This window comes from Plectropomus leopardus, chromosome 7, assembly GCF_026936395.1.
Source record: "Plectropomus leopardus strain MGB_pleo_1.0 chromosome 7, ASM2693639v1, whole genome shotgun sequence".
Lineage (NCBI taxonomy): Eukaryota > Metazoa > Chordata > Actinopteri > Perciformes > Serranidae > Plectropomus > Plectropomus leopardus.
Genome location: NC_142182.1, coordinates 25,841,212 through 25,861,465, shown reverse-complemented (window position 1 = coordinate 25,861,465; position 20,254 = coordinate 25,841,212). Strand labels below are relative to the sequence as shown.

The following is a 20,254-nucleotide window of genomic DNA, read 5'->3' as shown; positions in this document are numbered from 1 at the left end:
TAAAGAGTAACAGATCTGTCATACAGTAACAAACTTCCTCTGTTAGTGTATTTACTTTTTGAACATGATCTTATCATTTGACCTGAAGTGATAGGTGTTGCTCATGCTAATTTTTATTAGCCACGCTGGTGGAGCTCTGTTGGCTGCAAATCATCAGAGCACATTGGCTGACCCCATCACCTGTATATTCTGATAACGACCACAGTATTAAATAGCTACTGCAGGCAGCCAACTGTCTTCATGTCCACACCAACAGATGCCTGTCTGACCTCTTTCTAGGACTTTTATTACTCAAGTGCAGTAATAAATAAAATGTGCTATGAATGAGCTGATCAAAGTTTAAAGCCAGAAAATCTTGTGCTTAGATACAGTAGTGCTGACTTTATACATGAAGGGTGAAAGACATATTTTCATATTTGTGTGCATAAATATTAAAATAATAATAATAATAATAATAATAATAATAATAATAATAATAATAATAATAATAATAATAATAATAATAATAATAATAATAATAATAATAATAATAATAATAATAATGATAATAAATTGTTTATGATCTGTAGCACACACTTACAAAAAACTTACAAAATCCAAATCAATATGCATAAACATACCAGTAAAACACATCAGAAATACGTCAGAAATAACTTTTCCTGTTACGAGAGCTATTATGTAAGAGCTCACATGATGCTGCTCTATTAATACCTGCTATGTTTTTTTTTTTTAAGTGTAATTACATCCTGCCCACCCATGACATGGTTACAGTGCAACACGCAGACATATCTGACTCCAAAAAAAAACAACAGTTAACCATCATGTGCAGTGTGCTATTTTTAATAGAAATTAATAATTATGCTCTGTAATAATGTAGAAATGCAGTATGGATAACAAAGCTTTAGATTCAGCAAAATAACGTTTTACTTCACACGAAATTCCACATTAAATCAGGATGAAAGTAATTTTGAGACTGTTAAAATGATTTCTGACTCACTGGAACCATTGGGTGGCACTATAGCATGTTTTTTTGATGAAAATAATTTAAAGTAGACAACAGGTAATTTATGTGGTTTATTGTTATATGTTGTTGTACAATACTTAGCTGTTTCAATGAACATTTTTTTTTCTTATTGATAAAAGTAATTTATTAAAGTACTTTAAGCACAGTGTACTGTGTCATTTCATTATGTTTTATTTTATCCTCAAAGAAACTTTATGTTTATTTAAATTTTACATTTACAAGCAACAGTGGGATGTAATGCTAGTGGGTAGCCTAGAAACATAAATGACAAAAAATATTTTCAAACAAAACATGCGTGTGCTATACAAACAAAACATGTATCAAATTGCAGAAAAGCTGTGCTGAAAGGCTATTGTGCAATGACTAATAATATTAAGAATCAGAGTAAAAATTGAAATAAGTGAAAATAAAGTGATAAATTGAGCTATACAGGTTAAAAAAATAGATAACAAATATAAGTACATGTAATATACAGTATATATCAAAATGTTTGATATATGAATTGATATACAAAAGAATAGATTAAATAGAAAAATAAAATAAAAAATGATATGTAAAAAAAAAACCCCGAAACCCATAAGGAATAAAAGATGAGAAATACATTTACACAAATAGGCTGCATCTGTTTTGCTTTTTTTTTTTTTTTTTTACAGTAATAACAGTCTTTTAATTCAAAGAGTGGGAAACTGTTTAAATAAACAATCAGAAATACTTCATAAAAACGTATTTAGAGACAGAAAAAAAATATTTTGTGTGATGTCATAAGGTTTTGAGTTAACTTCAGGAGTTGTGGCATTTCCAAGCCGCACTTAAACGCCCGATAGCACGCACGCAGGCTCCAGGTACCTTTCCCGGCCTGTGATTGGACGACGGACTGTCAGTTCCGAAGCATGTCTGTCAAACTCAACCAATAAGCATGCGTTTTGTTGGCCGGTGCACCGGTTCGCCGGTCGGTTTGTAGCTGGGAGAAGGGGAAGCAACTTGGCGAGGGCAGCATCGGCGGTGCGGTGCTATGGACCTCAGGGACAATGTCGAGACCGGGGAGACGGAAAACCAAACGGAGCTGTTTTCCGTGCCGATCCCGGACGAAGCACCGTGCAAGAGGGAGCAGGAGAAGCTGTCAGGGGTCGTCAAAAACGTCCACAGAAAACTGCGCAGGAAATACAGAGAGGGTAAGCAGCCTCAGCGGGCCCCTTCATCTGTCTGTGGCCCTGCTGGCGACCGGCTAAAACTCAACGTTAGTCCAAAAATACTAAATTAAATCGTTTCTGCTAACAGTATTCCCAATAAACATAACTTAATCTGCTCGGTAACGTTAGCCCTCCTAGCTAACGGTCTAGTTTCGAGGCTAGTTAGCTTGTTATGGAGGTAGACCGCATCCAGCAAACAAGGCCTTTAAAGCTCTTTAACAATGACATTACACACACTACTAAAATTATTGGTGTTTATACACATAATACTCTAATGTAAACACGCATTATCGCTCCTTTAGACCCAGTGCACTGTCAGCCGAAACATTAATAGATCACTAATAAGACATAACAACGCAGCCTATTTAATGACAATGAATGACTTTCTATCGCCTCTTTATTGCCGATAAATTATAACTCAGTGGACTGAACAAACATTTGGTGCATCTTTTACAACCGAGCTAGTTTTATTTACGACTAAAATGTTATTCAGAACTAGACAACACATGCAAAATAAGTTAAAACTTCATACAGATTCACGTTTTGCGTGTAAACATGCGGTTTAAGATTTCGTGAGTGAATGCAAACTCAAAAGCTTATTACATATTTAGGATTTCAGAGAAGGATATGAAGGGTAAGAGGAGGCTGGTATTGTTAAAGCTAAGCTAGAGATTGGCCATTTATGCTTAGGGACTGATCATTGTTATGAGAGGGGAGGGGTGATGCCAAGAGGGGGAGGTATGTCAAATGTTTTTTTTAAGCACCACGGAGGGATTTGTGTTTTTTTATTTTGGCTTAGGGGAGGGGCATACAACCTGAAATAGCTGTAGTTTGTATTTATGATACAGAAAACATGCATGGTTTTGTTCAGATTTGCCTAAATTACACTAGAAGGTATATCAGTTGCTCATTGCTGATAGACTCATATTTGCTATGACTGATTAAAAGATAGATGGATAGAAAGATGGTGAAAGTGTCACATGAGAACTCTTTATTTGCACTTTAGAGAGAAATGGTACCTATATATTTCTTAAAAATATAGTTAAGATCCAATCTGACACTTCGGATACCACTTTGGGGTGGATTTACTTCTGCTTTTGTGATTTAGGGAAGTACAAAAAAGGCCCCCAAAAAAGAGTACCAACTTTAATTGGAGCAGATGATACTATGTCTTTGAAGTTGTGATTTTTTTTTAGACAAAATGTTTAAATTCACCTGGGGTGTTGCTCTCAATCACCTCATCTGTCTTCACACAGACCAAGCTCATATCTATTTGCCAACAACATTTGCAAGACTTTAATCGACACTTCTGGATCCATATATGCAAAACTAAATGCAGCTTAATTATCTTGTGTTTGTGTTCCAGTGGCTTAAATAAAAAGCTTATAGACAGTTCAGGGCTGGATTTCCATAATAATTGTTCAGGTATGTTTATCTGCAGCTGTCAGTCCTTAGAACAAAAACATCTGTCTTCTTTCCTATTATGAGTCAATCTTGATAAGAGTGTGGTGTAAAATGGGAAGTTTGGAAAAACCCTTTTGCTAGACATCAGCACTGAGGTATGACGTTAGTGTCAGTCTGAATGCTCAACATCTTTATAGTTTAGAAAAGAAATGTTTCACTCTGCAGCACTGACACAGGGGTTCATTTCTGAGCTTGAAGTTAAAGACTGTTTGTAGCTTAAAGTGCCTTCTAGAAATGTTGGGATTTAAAAACTTGCTACATTTCCTACCCACACTGAATCTTTGTGCTACTGTAGGAACTGCACTCTCTCTCATTCTCTCTTTCAGAGGAAACGCACAGTCCTACTTAAGACTGTGTAGGAGGGGACTGCAAAAAACTTGCAAAATATTTAACTTGAGAAAAGAAATTTAACATTAATTCATGTTGTAATTAGAGCATAACTACAGCTAACAGCTTGTAGGTTATATAGGATTTATTTGACTTTGCACTTACAACCCCAACTTCATTTGTGACACTATGGAAAAACTAAAAACACAAAGCAATGACTTACAAATCAGTTTCCAAATGTATTTTTTGAAATACACACAGGGACAATATGTTCATTGTTTTAACTGATAAACCTTTGTGTTTTTTTTTGTAAAATACACTAATTCTGAATTTGATGCCTGTAACACGTTCTAAAAATGTTGGGACAGAGGCATGTTTACCACTGTGTTACATCACCTTTTCTTTTGAACACAGAAAGCGTTTGGAAAATGAGGACACTAACTGTTAAAGTTTGAAAATGAAATTTCTTTCATCCATTTCTTTCAGGCCAGATTAATGAATGAATGAAGAATGAGCCAAAATCCCATCTGAACACGGTGAATTAATAGTTTAATTACACAGGAAACGTCATGAAGCTGGCATTGTAAAAAAAAAAAAAAAAAAAAAGCTTCTCTGCTTATTTAATTAATTAAGTTAGCATGTTTTAGCATGTTTAATACTTTGAGTCATTTGCACATATTTGTTATGGACTGAAGTGTTACAGTTTCGTAATGAGTCTAGTTTATTGAATTTATACCAGCGTGTGGTCTAAATTGCATGTGAATAGCTGCAATAGAAATGTGTTTTATGAAAAAAAAGTATCTGATACTTATCTACTTCGATTTACTACTACCTATTTCTACTTTTCAGCAATCCCTACTACTTCACCTTATTCTAATACATTTAGGCCAGTAATTAAGTGTTGCATAAGTAACACAGCAAACCTTTACATACCCTGCATTTTTAAACATTACTGCCATTATTTAACTTGTAAACTGGAAATTCAGTCATGCATAAGCCTTTAAAAATATTTCACATCAATTTTGAATTATTGGTGTTATTGAACTTATAAAGACATTTACACTTATTTAAGCCATTTCCACTTCTCCAACTGCTCCAACTACTTACCCTTTTTCTAACATTTTTAACAGCATTGCAGTGCAGCATCAGCTTTTCAACATTAAGCATTCACACCCACAATTTCTTCAGAAAAGTATTAATTACATTTTAGTTAGCACGTTCAGTAGATTGTGTCATTCCACCTAATTGCGCATATTTTTCGAAATCTTACAATTTCTATATCAGTGTAGTTTTATTGAGTTAATACCAATGTCTGGTCTAACTTTCACGTGAATTGCTGCGTTAGAGATATGTTTAATGAAGAAAAAAAAGTGTCTGTATGTATGTCAAAAGGGATTTGCACATTATTGCATTCTGTTTTCATGTGTGTTTTAAACAGTGTCTTAACTTTTTGGAATCAGGATTGTATAACAGCCACAAACATCATGATTTAGGATGTCTCTTGCTTGAATGCCTCGGCTGGTTTTAGGGATGCACGATACTAGATTTGTTGCCGATGTCAGATATGTTGATACACAACAATTTATTTGGCGGAACCGATACTGATATATTCATTTTTCCACCACCTAATTTTAGTAATCATCAAGTCTCTTATGTAGTGAAATTAGCATCATATTATGCTTAATCTTACAGTGATGGCCCACCAGCAGATGAAGACATAAAATACAATGCTTTTCAATGTATATAATATCCAGTCATTGTTCAAAATAAGAAAACTACTTTGATTTAGGGTTGATGTTTCTACATGTCAACTATCGGCAGAAATCAGCTTATTGGCTGATTCAGATATTTCATTTTCAAGCCAATATATGTCAATAAAGATGATGTGCCGATATTGTCGTGCATCACTAGGTGGTTTATTTCCCTTAGCTCTGACTCAAAAATCTGCATTTGACCATTTCACTGCTCTTAAACACGAAAGTAAACAGCAGAAAGAGAAGACTCAGCACAAGTTTTATAAGTTCAAAACAATTCAGCAAAAACATAAAAAAGGAGCCTCAGTAATGTTTGTGCAGTCAGTCTTGTGCTGTAGCAAACGTTGTCACATTCTCTACTATCTATTTATGTAGCAAACAATGCATAAAGAGGTCAGATTTTGTTGTTGTTTGTGTGGACTCTGTCCTTCTGTCCACCTGAAACACTACATAACCACAAAGTAGTGTTTAAATTATGTCAGACCAAGTCATGTTTTGAATAAGTCAGAAATTGTCCAGAAGGAAAGAGTCAAGTTGGTTGTTTTTTAGAGACTAGAGGTGCACAGAGAAGTCGTCGCGCTCACAGACCTCATGAGTGGTTAATAAGTAAAGCATGATCTGGTGGGCTTGGCATTGAATCACTGTGGTCATGCTTCTGGAGTGCTGCTGTTTACCACCACTTCTCTTGTTGTTCTTTCATTTCTGCAAATCTGAATGAGAGTTTTTGCTTGTGGTCATATGATTTCTCCCTTATCAGTGTGTTTGCCTACGCTACGGGCCATAAACTGTGAAGATGTGCTGAAGGGAATTTTTGTGGACTTTATTATAACTGTGAAATGGCTCTCTAAGGATGATTTTCAGAGGAACAGTTCCACTTCTGTGCTGGCAAAGATGAGCAAACTTGTAGGCATTGCAGCAAATTGCAATAAATGTGTCCTGAGCTTTTTTTTTTTATCAGTTTGTTTTCCAAAGGACTACTACCATGTTTTGGTACTCAAGGGGATAACCAAAGTTGGCAAGTAGGTTGTGAATATTTGTTACTTGTTGTGGTTGAATGTCAGACTAAAAGATAAAATTGGTTTTCAGCATGATGACACAGTAGCTTAAACTTTAAAAGTCACAATTTATTCCTTTAAGTTGTGAGGACTGTGATTTACTTTTTGTGTTGTTTTTAATTTGTTAGCTCTGTTCTAATATTATTTTGCTTCCTTAGTGGGCGACTTTGACAAGATCTGGCGCGAGCACTGTGAAGATGAGCAGACGCTGAGTGAGTACGCCCTCGCCATGAAGAATCTCGCTGACAACCACTGGACCAAAAACTGCGAAGGAGAGGGGCGCATCGACTGGTGTCGCAGGTACTAATCAAATATCTTACAGCTGCACTCTAAGACCTCATGACTATTAAGTCTTTTTTTGTTTGTTTTTGTGAACAATTATTTATTGATTAAACAGCAAAAAGGGACAATATGTAATATGTATATATGAGTATGACACTCATCATCATTGAAAATGAAAGATGCAAAGTTTGAAGCATGTCACAAAAACAAAACAAGCAATAACAGCAAAACATTTGATGCAAGCAAACAACATCAAACACAAAAAACAAAAAAGTTACTCACAAAAAAAGTTAAACAGAAAATAGCAATAAATGCCAATCTTTGTTAGAAAATATATAAAGAAAACTTAAAGTGAGTGATGGCATCAGTCAGTCAGTTATCAACTGCGTTACTGTACTGTATGACTGTGAAGTCCAGCTTATCTAAATTTATATGCTGAGCTTTAATTTCACTGTAAAAGTGTGAGTTGTGTTTTCAATCTTCTTTCTCAGTGTCTGTCAAGAATATTTTTTGGATGGCGGGATGAAGAGAATGTTAGAAAAGGATGAGAAAAGTGCCATGCTCGCCATGGGTCTGACTGCTGCATCTGTAAGTGCCCAACCGAACAGCACCATTCCCAGGTGAGCACGCTGCACCTCATGCTATTATTCTCTGGAATAATAGATATAAACTGCTGCGGAATAAATCTTTATTCTATAAAGACGGGTTTGAGAAAAATATATGGTCTATAGCTGATTGATGCTAGTGGTAACTTGCTCAATTGTGAACACACCCTTTAAAATCTACTACTAGGCCAGAAAAGAAATCATTTCTCTCTCTCTCTCTCTCTCTCTCTCTCTCTCTCTCTCTCTCTCTCTATATATATATATATATATATATATATATATATACATATATATATATATATATTTGTGTGTGTGTGTGTGTGTGTGTGTGTGTTTATAAATATGTATGTATGCGTGTCTGTGTATAGTGTGTATATATATGATAACATTTTTACAAGATAGTTTCATGTTATAATAAGATGTCATATGTTATAGAGCAAGTTATTAATAAAAGAGACTAAAATATATTCAAGAGGCAATAATATTGCTTGTTTTATACATTAAGTTATAGTACCAGGCTAAAAACTTCTGTTAATTATTCTGCAACATGATACCATACATAGTCAAATGTAACATACACTTCAACAGTTGGATTTTAAAACCATTTATTTACATAATATATATCCAGCTGTTTTAACTCTGTTCTAACTCTAATTTAGCAAGAATTCTGGAAATTTGAGTCTGGAAAAAAAATTGAATTTTGAAATGAAAAATATATAGGAACCCGATTTGCAAATTACATGTAAACTTTTCTTCTCATAAAAAGCATCTCTATATATATATTTTTTTAACCCATCAAACTTGCATTATAACAAGTTTGAGGTTGTGTGTTAAAACATGAAAAGATTCAGTGGGCCCTCGCATGTGATGTTGTATTTGTTTGTTGTGGGGGGAAAAAAAAATCTGTTGATATGAATTTAACGTTGTGATTTTTACAAGACAAAGAGCCACTGTTGGACGCACATGATGTTTTTGAAGATGACACTTATTCTACATTTTTGTTGCAGTTCAATTTCTCAGCTGGGGAAAATGCGCCTTCTCGACGTGGGAAGCTGCTTCAACCCTTTCTTGAAGTTTGATGAATTCCTTACAGTTGGTATTGACATAGTGCCTGCAGTTGAGGTACGAGGGTTTATTTATTATGCTCATTTTTTGTTGACAAAATGTTGACACGAATAAAATGCTTGAGGTTTTCGAGTCTGGTGAGACAGTGCAGGCATTACGGAGCAAAAGTAGCGGCAGAAATGAGTCACTCAGGGGTATGTGTTGTGGTTACACAGTGTGTGAACGAATTCTGCAGAAAGCAAAACAAAAAGCTCCTCATACTTTGCAGCTGCAAGCCTTAAAAGTGAACTTTCTGCTTCTTTTCTCTCCTTCAGAGTGTGTACAAGTGTGACTTCCTCAACCTTCAGCTCCAGCAGCCTCTCCAGCTGGCGAGCGATGCGGTCGAGGCGTTCCTCCGCCAGCTCCACAACCCCATCGACTCGCTACCTGCCCAGCTTTTCCATGTGGTTGTCTTCTCCCTGCTCCTGTCTTACTTCCCCTCTCCATACCAGCGCTGGATCTGCTGTAAGAAGGCCCATGAGCTGCTGGAGCTGCACGGCCTGCTGCTCATCATCACGCCCGACTCCTCCCACCAAAACCGCCACGCCCTCATGATGCGCAGCTGGCGCGTCGCGGTGGAGTCGCTGGGCTTCAAGCGCTACAAATACGTCAAGTATTCCCACATGCATCTCATCGCCTTCCGCAAGGTGTGTCTGGCCACCACCAGCGACCTGGTGTCACGCAACTACCCAGAGATGCTCTACATCCCTCAGGACTTCCACTCCAATGAGGAGGAAGAGTGTGCCGACGTGCCCGTGCAGGTGCGCTCCGAGTTTGAGGATGACCAGATGGCTTGGGGTTTCTCGGAGCTACCTGACACGCCCTATGATTCAGATTCTGGGGAGAGCCAGAGCAGCTCGGTGCCTGGCTTCCACGAGCTGGAAGACCCCATCCTGCTTCAGAGCTAGGCTGAACCAGCAACCCCCCCTCCACCTTCCTCCTCTCCTTTTCTCGAATATCACCTCCCCTTCAACTGCTGCGCTGCCAATTTTAACCTGCTGCATTCTTCTCCTACTTCTCCTCCCTCTCCCCAAAACAATGCAGTTTGCACAGTGTGAAAGACAAAAGTTTACAGATTATTTTCTCATGTCCACACTCCTCTGAGAGTACACACACATACACAAACACATATTCACATACACACACACACTAAGATGGATATATTTTGATAAATATCTAGGTTTTTTAAGAGTTGGAAAGTGAATGCCCTTGAGATATCTAACTCCCTGCTCCTTGATTTCCATATCATCTTCCTATCAGCTTTCAATAACAAAATCAGCTTCAGTCTCTATTTGAATAAGCTAGCGTGGCAGGCTGCTTAGTACAAAAGACAAACAACCTGAGTGGTCTGACGGGAGTTTGATTGCACTGGTGAGACTGAGATGAAACGACTGGACTGGTACGCTTGCTTCTGTCACAGTCATGCAGCTCAACTTTCTGAAAAATCCTTGATGTGCATTTAGTTTTCCAAGAAAAAGAGAAGTTCATTGTTTTGAAATATATATATATTCTCAACAGTCAAAACATTGGTGTTGTCCAGTGTAAAGTGTGGCAGTGCCATTTTAACTTGGCATCCTCTGAATGATTTGTGTATCTTTTACAAGAAAGTGGTATTTGTAGCATTTTAAGCATTTTCAGAACCATACGGTAGGAGTATTACTAGGTTTACTAATGTGAAACTGTAACTGTGTTTACTCGTTGTGTAACAAGGTACGAGTGTTCCAAAGTAGGTATTAGATTTTTTCCTCCTCTCGTTGTCCTCACGAATATTGAGACTGAATTATCTCCAGTATATTTTTGTTCTCCAGCGGAGAAATAGTACAACACGGCATATCAAATCAAGCACCTGTATCCTTTGACACAATTTTGTAATGAAGTACTCTGCCTCTGTTTTGTCATACAGAATCTCTGAAGCAGGTGAGTAGATTTAAGCAATAGCAAACGAGAGCAGATCTGAAGACATTGTGTCCGACGGGGGAGGTTTTAGCTAAAGACACTACCAGTTGAAATGTGTTCCTGCTCGTCCCTGAATGAGCTTGTTGTGTGGGTGTGGCTGAGTTTGACAGTGTGAATGAAGGAATGAGTTTCATGTGTTATTGTCAGTGGCACTTTATCATTGATCCCAAAGGGTGTCACAAAATGTAATTATTTTCCAATGATGACACTTTTACAACCAATATGACGGGCCCATAAGATAATAACTGTAAGTCGAAGGTGCCTTCTTTGTTCACATTTACTGTATGTTGCAAACAGACTTTCATGCCCCTGGAGAAAATGAAACCTTTTAACAAAAAAGTTATCACGCTTCTTTGGCCAAACAGTATGTACAAACTGTCCAGTTCTCCTTCGTCATATTAATGGTTAACAAGAAACATTTCCAGTGTTGATGTAATGCAGTGTGTTGTTGCCATATCATTTTTCCAGTTAATGCACATCTCTATGCTGATATCTTCTCTGTTTTAACAGGAAAAAAAGAAAAAAAACATTTCACAGTACCACACATATTCAGACATTCAGGTTTTGTAATTAATTGGTGCATTTGTCTTCCAATGTTTCTTTTTGGTCCATATGCATGAGTTGTTTCATCTTCATTATCAAACATTTTCAACAATGCAGAACAATGTGTGCTTATAGTATGGTTGTATTTCTCTTTTATAAATGAATGTAAATGTAACGTATCTGTGTAGAGTTTTTTGTGTCTATTGCATCTTTATCTTTGAACATTAAAAATACTGCTCTGTATAGTGGTTATGGAGTTATGAAGGGGCATTTGTAATCCGAGCAGGTTGTGGATTAAGGTCTTTTGATAAACAGACAATATTTGTTAACATTGGTAGCAGTTTCAAACACGAATGAATGAGGGGTCTGTATGAAGAGGCAGGATTACTTCATTATACATAGTAATACTATTCATTATGCATAGTCTTATACCGAAATGGACAGTTCACCCAAAAAGCAAAAATGCATATTTTTCTTTTTGCCTGTAGTGCTATTTATCAATCTAGATTGTTTTTTTGTTTTTTTTGTGAGTTGCAGAGTGTTGGAGGTATCGGCTTCTTTCAAATATAAAAGAACTACATGGCACTTGGCCTGTGGTGTTCAAAACGAAAAAAAAAAAAAAAATTAAATCTGAAAGCCGAATCTCTCAAGAGCAATGCCACTTTCCATAAGTCATGACCCAGTTTGGCAATTTTATCGGAAATATGGTGAGTTGGGGAGGTTAAACCCTCGAAGTGTGTCATCAGTTCTGATTCTGCGGCTGCCTTGTTGGCATTAAAAGAGGGGAAAAACTGCATCCTGCACTGATTTGCTTCTGGAGATTATGTGTGGCCTGTTCAGATTGGGACTTTGGGGTGTCATGTTAGGTTTTTGTGGGTACTGGGGCATACAGGTGTTGTAGGGAATGAAATCTCTGATAAGCTGGCAAAAGAGTCACGCTTGTCACATAGTGCTGATTTGAAAGTCTTTTTGGGGAAAGGAGAATGCTACAGCCTCTGCAAAGACAAGTTAGAGCTTCAGTGGCAAAAGGAATGGGATGAAGAGTGAAGGGGCAGGCATTATTTCTCCTTGCAACGGTCAATCAAAAGGAAGAGGCTGCTGCTTAAGTATTGCCGGAAGGATGCTGTGGCTTTAACTAGGCTGAGATTGGGTCATTGTGGTCTTGCCAGCTATCTGAAAATCATTGGCAAACATCCTGATGGTCTCTCTCTCTCTCTCTCTGTGTGTGTGTGTGTGTGTGGACATGAGGAAAGAGTTCACCATGTTGTTTTTTCCTGTGACAGCAAGTACAGGAGTGAAAGGCAACAGTTGTTCCGGGAGCTATCAGATGTGGGACTCTCGTCTCCTTTAAGTCGATGTTTTGCTCTGTGTCAAACTGACAACCTGTTGCTGAAACGCTTGTTTAATACCTATGCACCACGGGTCTGTACTCTAAGCTGTGAGTTAAGTACCCATTGCTGGACTGTGGAGGGCAGCAGCACACTTTCCAGTGTACAGCCTGCCGGAACGTCATTAGAAGAAGACGACTTTGGTGAAATGCTTTTTTTACCCTCAGCGACTGCCGTAGATGAAACCACTGTCATGGCGAATGTCAACCGACAAAACTTTTTGACGTTTCAAACTTTTTTAAACGGATATGCCTCTCACAATACTGACATCTTGTTTTCAGGCGTTTCATCGTAGACTTTTTAATACCGTATCGGACATCAGATGAACGGAACACAAACGCCGATCATCAAGATGTAAATATTTCTCCGTGCTAACTTTGACTGGTGCAAAGATGCATCGCTGGTAACTAACGGTAGTTAAGCTAGTCACTTTGAACAAGTTAGCTAGCTAGTTAGCTAAACTTGGAGTTTCAAACGTACACAAACTGACTATAACTCATTAAAGTACTCGTTTTTGGCTTTGGATAGTTTTACGTCAAAATGTGTCGCTTCCTCCGCTACTGTGTCAGCCACTGCCTTCATGCAGCGATGACCCGGCTGGAGGAGGTTAACGGAGAGGTGAGCATGTGGTCGTCTGTCCGGTGGCTGGGCTACCTGTCCGGTCTCAACCTGCTGGTCGCCCTGTGTTTGGGGCTCTACACCCGGTGGGAGAAGACCGCAGAGACCACTCTTCTTGTTATTTTCGTTTTGGCTCTAATTGTCCTCGGGATAGCAAGTATAGTGTACTATTACTTCCGTATGGAAAGGGTGAGCCTCAGTCTCCTACACCTGTGGTTCGGGTTTTTGCTAGGATTGCAGTGTTTCCTCAACAGTGCCGACCTGGAGCGTGACGTGAAGGAGCAGGCGGCCAACTACCTGCTGCTGGCCAGCGTGGCTCTGAGGACGCTGTGGGCGCTGCTGGAGAGACTGTTTGGATGCGCCAAGTACCGTCCTGCCTTCCTCACCTCTGCGGAGCGGCTGGAGCTGGTGGGTTTTGCCACCGCCAGCACCGCGCTGCTCATCCAGAAGTCACTCAGCGTGATGGTTCTGGTGGTGGCGCTGGCCATGGTCATGATCGCCCTCCGGATGAAGGCTCTCCTGGCTCTTCCCAACTTGGTCTCCTTCGCTGTCATCACCGCCATGCTGTTCTTCAAGTCTCTGAACATCAATATCAACCCTTTCGCCCTCGCCTGCTTTCTAAGCCAGCTCATCTGCGACCCTCTGCTGGATGTCTACTTCAGTGGCTTGTCTGTGACCGAGCGGTGGCAGCCTTTCCTGGTGTGGCGGGGCCTGTGGCGCCGGCTGTCCCTTCTGCCTCTGCTGGTGGTAGAGGTGACCTTCATCATTCTGGCCTCTCAGAAGCTGAAAGACCTGGACCAGTGGTACCTGATGATCCCAAGCTTTGTGGTCTGCTTGCTCTTCTGGGCCATCTGCCACACGGTGTTTGTCATCACAGTGTGGGGCTTTCACACCAAGCTCAGTGAATGCCAGAGGGTGTGCTTGTCTCAGGGGTCAGGTGTCAGTGGCCTGGACAAGGTTATGGCCTCAAAGGGCATGAGACATTTCTGCCTCATCTCTGAACGCCTGGTGCTTTTCTCGCTGGTTTCAACGGTTGCTGTTGCTGGTCTTTGTTGGCAGGTAGGGCCAGCCAAACAAAATATATCTTATGTCAATATGAGAGAGATGCCACAGAGCATCAACTGAATATCACAGGGCTTTAGTAACTATTCGAAATCTGAGCAAATTGGTTGGATTTCTTTCAAAAACATGAGGAGAAGGCAAAAAGAAACTTGACAAGACATAGCCCAAAATTTTGCAAAGAAATCTGTAAAAAAGTGACAAGAAAATTTATAAGAAAAATATAAATGAAAAAGTAAAAAAAAAAAACATAAACAAAAAACAACAAAAACAAACAAACAAACAAGTAAATGGCCTAAAAATATTATAATAATAAGTAATATATATATTCCTTTTTAAAAAAAAAACAAACAAATAATTCTCTCCTTAATTTAAAACACATTTTTATAGTAATTTTCTTCTGATTTACTCATTCAAGTTGGTTATTGCCTTTTTTCCCTCACGTTTTTGAAAGAAATCAAACCAACCAACACAGCTCAAGAAACCCATTTTAATGTAGTTTTCAAAGGCTTTATAGTCTGTCTGCTGCATATTTGGATAATAGAAAATGGCTATAGACAAACAGGTCCCAAACTTATTGCCTTCAGATACCTTAAAGGAATATTTCAAAGACCATTTGTATGTCAAATACTCAACTCACTACACGACTCATGTAGTTTAATCAAAGTCTCATTAATCTAGTCGTATGCTCAGTACTTCCCACACATTTCACTACCTCTCCATCAGCCCTTTCCAAAGGGGGCTAAAAGTGTAACTCATCTATGCTTTTACTTTTAGCCCCAGTCAGAAAGGGCTGATGGAGAGATCATGAAATGTGTTTGGGAAGTACTGAACATACAACTATAAATGAGACTTAGATTATACTACACAAGATGTGTGAGTTTGTAAATGGAGGTTTTAATCTAGTTTCGCTGTTGTTGAACTTGATCCTCATTGATTTTAAATAATCAACTGTGTTTGCCGTTTTTGGATTCTTCGTTCACCATGGAGGAATGCCCAAAAAACAACGTTTTCTTCACGAATTTAACATTACACCGGATGAGTAATAATGTGCAAATGGTCTTTTGCAGGGTTTAAACGAGTGTTTACCCAGATCCATCATTACTTGCATGCATCACAAAAAGAAAGTAAAGATTTGAGAAAAATCTGGAAGTAGATATATCTTTGTATTAAAGAAATAGATGTATGAAAATGATGCCACTTCACTCAAATGCAGCCTTTAACCAGAAAAAGACAACACTAGCAATATCCAAAATTTAAGACTATATTCAGTCTCATATCAGGATATATATATATATATATATATATATATATATATATATATATATATATATGTATATATATATAATAGTATTATATTTTCAGAGCTGTATTAAAGCACACATAAGATTTTAACTGTACAATATAAACCCTTATTACCATTATCAACATTATTGCTATTACATGTTGAGAGAATATTGTTATTCTCAGTTTATTGTACTTTGCCACAAATCTTGTAGAAGTTACGCAGGCGCACACCAATTTTAATTTGCATCCAAATTTGCTCTGCAGGCCTCCAGCAGTATCTTTATCAGCATGTTTCTGCTCGTCCTGCCTCTGGAGTCTCTTTTCCACGGGCTTTTCCATGAGCTGGGGAACAGCCTGGGAGGAACCTGTGTGGGCTACGCTGTGGTCATCCCCACCAACTACTGCAGGTAGTGTGTAATACATTACTACTGAGAGTGGGAAACAAAGACCAGTGAGATTAGGTAGTATGTATGGCCCTATCAGGGTAATGGTCATAAAAAATCCCATGATATAATGACAGTTGTAAGGGGTAAATGTCGAAATCGTGTGATGCATCTTGCTAAAAACAGTAAGAGACAGTAGCACGCTGTTAAGAATGACCAAATAAGCTCTATAATTTCTTTTTTTCAGCAGGCACACACTAAATTCTTGCATCTTTAGACAGGTCCTGACCTGTGCTGAATGACCGATCTAAAAATACACAAATCATTCACTTTACTCCTCTCTCTTATGTTTTCCTGCCTCGTAGTCCTGACGGTCAGCCCATGCTGCTGCCTCCAGACCAGGTGCAGGAGCTGAACAGACGCTCTACAGGCATGTTGAACAACGTGCAGCGCTTCTTCGCCCACCATCTGATTGAGGCTTTTGGCTGCGACTATTCCACGAGCGGCATAACCCTGGACGCTCTGCAGGCCAAGATCAAATCCTTCTTGGAGCTTCGCACCGCAGATGGGCCTCGCCATGACACCTACGTCATCTTCTACAGTGGTCACAGTCACCGCTCTGGAGAGTGGGCACTGGCAGGTGAGAGGGGCATCAAGTTGAAGCAATTATGATTAGTAAAGGTTGATTAAGAGTGCATTTTAATAATAACTTTGTGATGTTGTACTGTATATCATCGACCAAATCATAACATGACAGCTGTGATCTGGGCTGGGTTTACTGGGCTGTGGAAGGTTTTTCAGGTCAAAGTTTGGTGAAACTATGCAATAAAGGAGAAGTGGGACTTTACTGCTCAAATCAAGAAATGTGAATGCTCCTCATTGGATAAATTGCTCCATAACCAAAATTAAACTAGTTATTCCATGTGTCAGACGCAAGGAGAATAACAGAAATTTTCATCATAAAATATAAATGCACTGCATTTGGGTAACAATCTTTTTACAGTGCTGTTAGGTCCTAAAACCTTAATGCAAACTTTTGAGAAAGAAAGTGTAATTTGGTACAAATAATGAGGGAAACACGACAAAGGTCTGAGCCCGTGAATCTGTGATCTGGTCGTAGATAATCACAGATATACAGTACAACGTCACAACCTCGGGTGTGATATTGCTTTTATGCAACAGTTCTACAAGAGTCATTTATTAGTTAACAGTAATAAGGATCAATATATTATTATTCATTTGTTTATTTCATGATTAATTTTGCTCCACCGACACAAATAGTTGAGCAACCACTGGAGGTGCCAGCTGTTCCCTAGCAATGCATAAATATTTTCTTGCATGCTGCTTACTAATCGGTGAATGCTTGGTCTTCATGTTATGTGCAGACCAGCTGCTTAGTGTCATGAACATTTATCTCAGTGAAATAAGACTCTGTTAACAGACACTTAGACAGCCTGTGTTAAAAAAACACATTTTAGAATTTTTTTTTTGCTAATACATTGAGATTTAGTTTGGACACTGGAAAAAAAACAGTGATCGTCTACCACAAACTGATTGCCGTCTGCCGGAGCGCGCACAGCCTGTTAAAGATGTATCGCCCACTATCCACGTCTCCTGCTGCTCTCACATGGATCAAACAGTCATAAATAAATTCACATAACTTTATGTCTGCGGTAAGAGCATAGGCACGTCTCTGTAAAAATGCAATCTTTCTTGAAACCCCATTTTCATGTGTTTGGGATTTACAGTTTGATCAGGCATGACGTGTATGAGATTATAGACAATATTGTCTTCCCTGTTGTTTGTATATGTTTAATATGTCTAAAATCTTGTTTACATTTGGAGAGTAGTCTGTCATACATTTTACAGATGGGTAATGTAAAAAATAAAGGTATTATCTGCTGTTATTCTTATGAGCCTGCATTATGTTACCTGTTCTGTGTCTGCGATTGTAACCACTCCAGTCCTTTTTACTTCATTTTACCTGTTAAAATACCTTTGAAGAGCCAATGCAACGCATAAAAACCTGCCAAAAAGTGACTGCAGCTCCTGTCTTGTCACTAAAAGGTTGTTTCTACCCCAAAATGACTTGATTTCATTCATAGTGATGTATTTGACAGATTACAGCTCACCCAGTCCTTTTTCACCTGTGAAAATGCCTTTAAAGGGCCAATGCAATTTATAAAATGCAATTTCTGACATAATATACCATGACCGTATATACCATATACCATATTTTTTTTGCTCTTTGATTATACATATACATTTTAAATGACATTTGTAGGAATGCTGTACATATTTTTTATGGTATTTTTTATGGCATACTTCTCAATAACTTTTATCTTATATTGTTCTCCTCACACTTTGTGTGTTTTTGAGTCATCAGTAATCAACTAGTTTCTGCGTTTATCATCAGGAGGAGACACTCTTCGCCTGGATCAGATCTTGGAGTGGTGGAGGGAGAAGAACGGCAGTTTCTGCTCGCGCCTCATCTTGGTTCTTGACTGTGACAACTCCTTGGCGTGGGTGAAGGAGGTAAGAAGGGTTGAGGGTCTGTACGTGGCTGTGCAAGGAGCAACACTGGCTCGAGTGACAGACATTGAACTGCAGGACCCACCGCAGCTCGGAGACTTTACTTCTCAGTGGGTGGAGTATAACTGCAACTCAAACAGCGACATTCGTTGGTCTGAGAGAGGCAGGGCAGTTTGTGCTGCCTATGGCATCTCCAAAGAGTGGGGCGACTACAAGCTGCACCTGCCGACAGGAAGTGATGTTACCAACCACTGGAGCATTTACTTCCCTCGGATAACCTACCCAGTGGTCCAGTTAGCACTGTGGTGTGGTGGTCTGAACGTGCTGTGGCTCTGCAGCGTCTGCCTGCAATGTCTTAAGAGAATCAAACTTAACTGGTTTCCACCAGCGATATTGGACACTGGCCAAGGTTTCAAACTGGTCAGATCGTAGAAATATGAGCAAAAGCTACTTTTACTTTCAGAATATATTGCTTGGACCCTGAAAATAGGCAGCTATTGAATTGCTAACGCGTCGCTAACCAGTATTCTGTTAGTTACTAAAAAACAAATCATGTCGTTACTGATAAGTGCATTTTGATATGACTTTTAAGTACTTGTTTTTATATTTTTGCAAATGTTTCTATTGTGTTTCTAGCTTTGATTCAGAGAAAGTAACATCCCTGTCGAAAACATGTCAATGTGTAGGATGAGACTGAGCACAGTGACAGGATTTTGCACATTTTTGCATTGTAATAACTGTAAGATCTGATTCCACCTTGATTTTGAGAAAATTCCTGTTGTGCCTTAAACTGTAAAAACACCAAAGAACATCCAGCTCCCTCCGCTGTTCTAATGAGCCGTTAACCAAAGTGGCCATGGTACATTTTTAAAGGACCATCTCAGGCGTAAATCATATTTTAAGCAGTTTAGAGCAGTTTCTAGAGCTTGAAATGTTGTACTGTTCTTGGATTTTGATTGTGAAATGATTCCTCTTACAGCCCTCTGTGCTACAATATGCATTTAACTCTCCAAGTATATTCAGCGCACTGCTATCTATCTTTTGAAGCAGCGTTTTGTAATGCTTTTGGGGGTGATTTTAAAAAACTCCAGCTGCTTCAGAGAGTCCAGAAAGTTTTCTTTTTAAAAATTGTATGTACTAATGAATGCACTACACACAGAGATGTGTGCAAACTACAGTATTGATGTAATAATAACCCCCAGGAATTAAATTAATCACATGATGAGAGATATTTTTTTTCCTGGGGTTTATCACAGTTTACTGGGCTGTGGAAGGTTTTTCAGGTCAAAGTTTGGTGAAACTATGCAATAAAGGAGAAGTGGGACTTCACTGCTCAAATCAAGAAACGTGAATGCTCCTCATTGGATAAATTGCTACATAACCAAAAGTAAACTTGTTATTCCATGTGTCAGACGCAAGGAGAATAACAGAAATTTTCATCATAAAATATAAATGCACTGCATTTGGGTAACAATCTTTTTACAGTGCTGTTAGGTCCTAAAACCTTAATGCAAACTTTTGAGAAAGAAAGTGTAATTTGATACAAATAAGGAGGGAAACACGACAAAGGTCTGAGCCTGTTCTGTTAGATGGAGTTTATTGTTGTGCCATGTGTAAAAACAGTTGTCGAGTTCCAGAAAGATTTCCTTAAAAGAACTGCTCATTTTACAGTAAGATGAATAT

At 38.6% G+C, this 20,254-nt stretch overlaps 2 protein-coding genes across 3 annotated transcripts; both read left to right on the top strand.

The window, feature by feature from the left end:
* Nucleotides 1-1,950: 1,950 nt before the first annotated feature.
* On the top strand, nucleotides 1,951-11,479 carry samtor (S-adenosylmethionine sensor upstream of mTORC1). 2 transcript variants are annotated; one of them, XM_042496790.2, is made up of 5 exons: nucleotides 1,951-2,196; nucleotides 6,973-7,114; nucleotides 7,588-7,716; nucleotides 8,709-8,823; nucleotides 9,081-11,479. In XM_042496790.2, exons 1-5 carry the CDS (start codon nucleotides 2,037-2,039, stop codon nucleotides 9,711-9,713), a joined length of 1,179 nt encoding a protein of 392 aa, XP_042352724.1. In that variant the 5' UTR covers nucleotides 1,951-2,036; the 3' UTR covers nucleotides 9,714-11,479. The 2 variants fall into 2 exon arrangements, with proteins under 2 accessions (XP_042352724.1, XP_042352725.1); XM_042496791.2 differs by lacking the exon at nucleotides 1,951-2,196 and adding an exon at nucleotides 6,393-6,778.
* Nucleotides 11,480-12,736: 1,257 nt separating this feature from the next.
* Nucleotides 12,737-19,917, top strand: tmem168b (transmembrane protein 168b). Its single transcript, XM_042496932.2, has 4 exons — nucleotides 12,737-14,369; nucleotides 15,921-16,063; nucleotides 16,405-16,679; nucleotides 18,456-19,917. The coding sequence occupies exons 1-4, from the start codon at nucleotides 13,233-13,235 to the stop codon at nucleotides 19,001-19,003; spliced, it is 2,103 nt and encodes a 700-aa protein (XP_042352866.2). The 5' UTR covers nucleotides 12,737-13,232; the 3' UTR covers nucleotides 19,004-19,917.
* The last annotated feature ends 337 nt before the right edge of the window (nucleotides 19,918-20,254 follow it).

What these genes read in the sequence shown, in the direction of transcription:
- tmem168b (XM_042496932.2), top strand. Translation starts at nt 13,233, where the DNA reads ATGTGTCGCTTCCTCCGCTACTGTGTCAGCCACTGCCTTCATGCAGCG. An exon ending in TTGCTGGTCTTTGTTGGCAG is followed by an intron (nt 14,370 to 15,920) that starts GTAGGGCCAGCC and finishes TTTGCTCTGCAG; the next exon opens with GCCTCCAGCAGTATCTTTAT. An exon ending in ATCCCCACCAACTACTGCAG is followed by an intron (nt 16,064 to 16,404) that starts GTAGTGTGTAAT and finishes CCTGCCTCGTAG; the next exon opens with TCCTGACGGTCAGCCCATGC.
- samtor (XM_042496790.2), top strand. Translation starts at nt 2,037, where the DNA reads ATGGACCTCAGGGACAATGTCGAGACCGGGGAGACGGAAAACCAAACG. An exon ending in GCGCAGGAAATACAGAGAGG is followed by an intron (nt 2,197 to 6,972) that starts GTAAGCAGCCTC and finishes TTGCTTCCTTAG; the next exon opens with TGGGCGACTTTGACAAGATC. An exon ending in CGCATCGACTGGTGTCGCAG is followed by an intron (nt 7,115 to 7,587) that starts GTACTAATCAAA and finishes CTTCTTTCTCAG; the next exon opens with TGTCTGTCAAGAATATTTTT.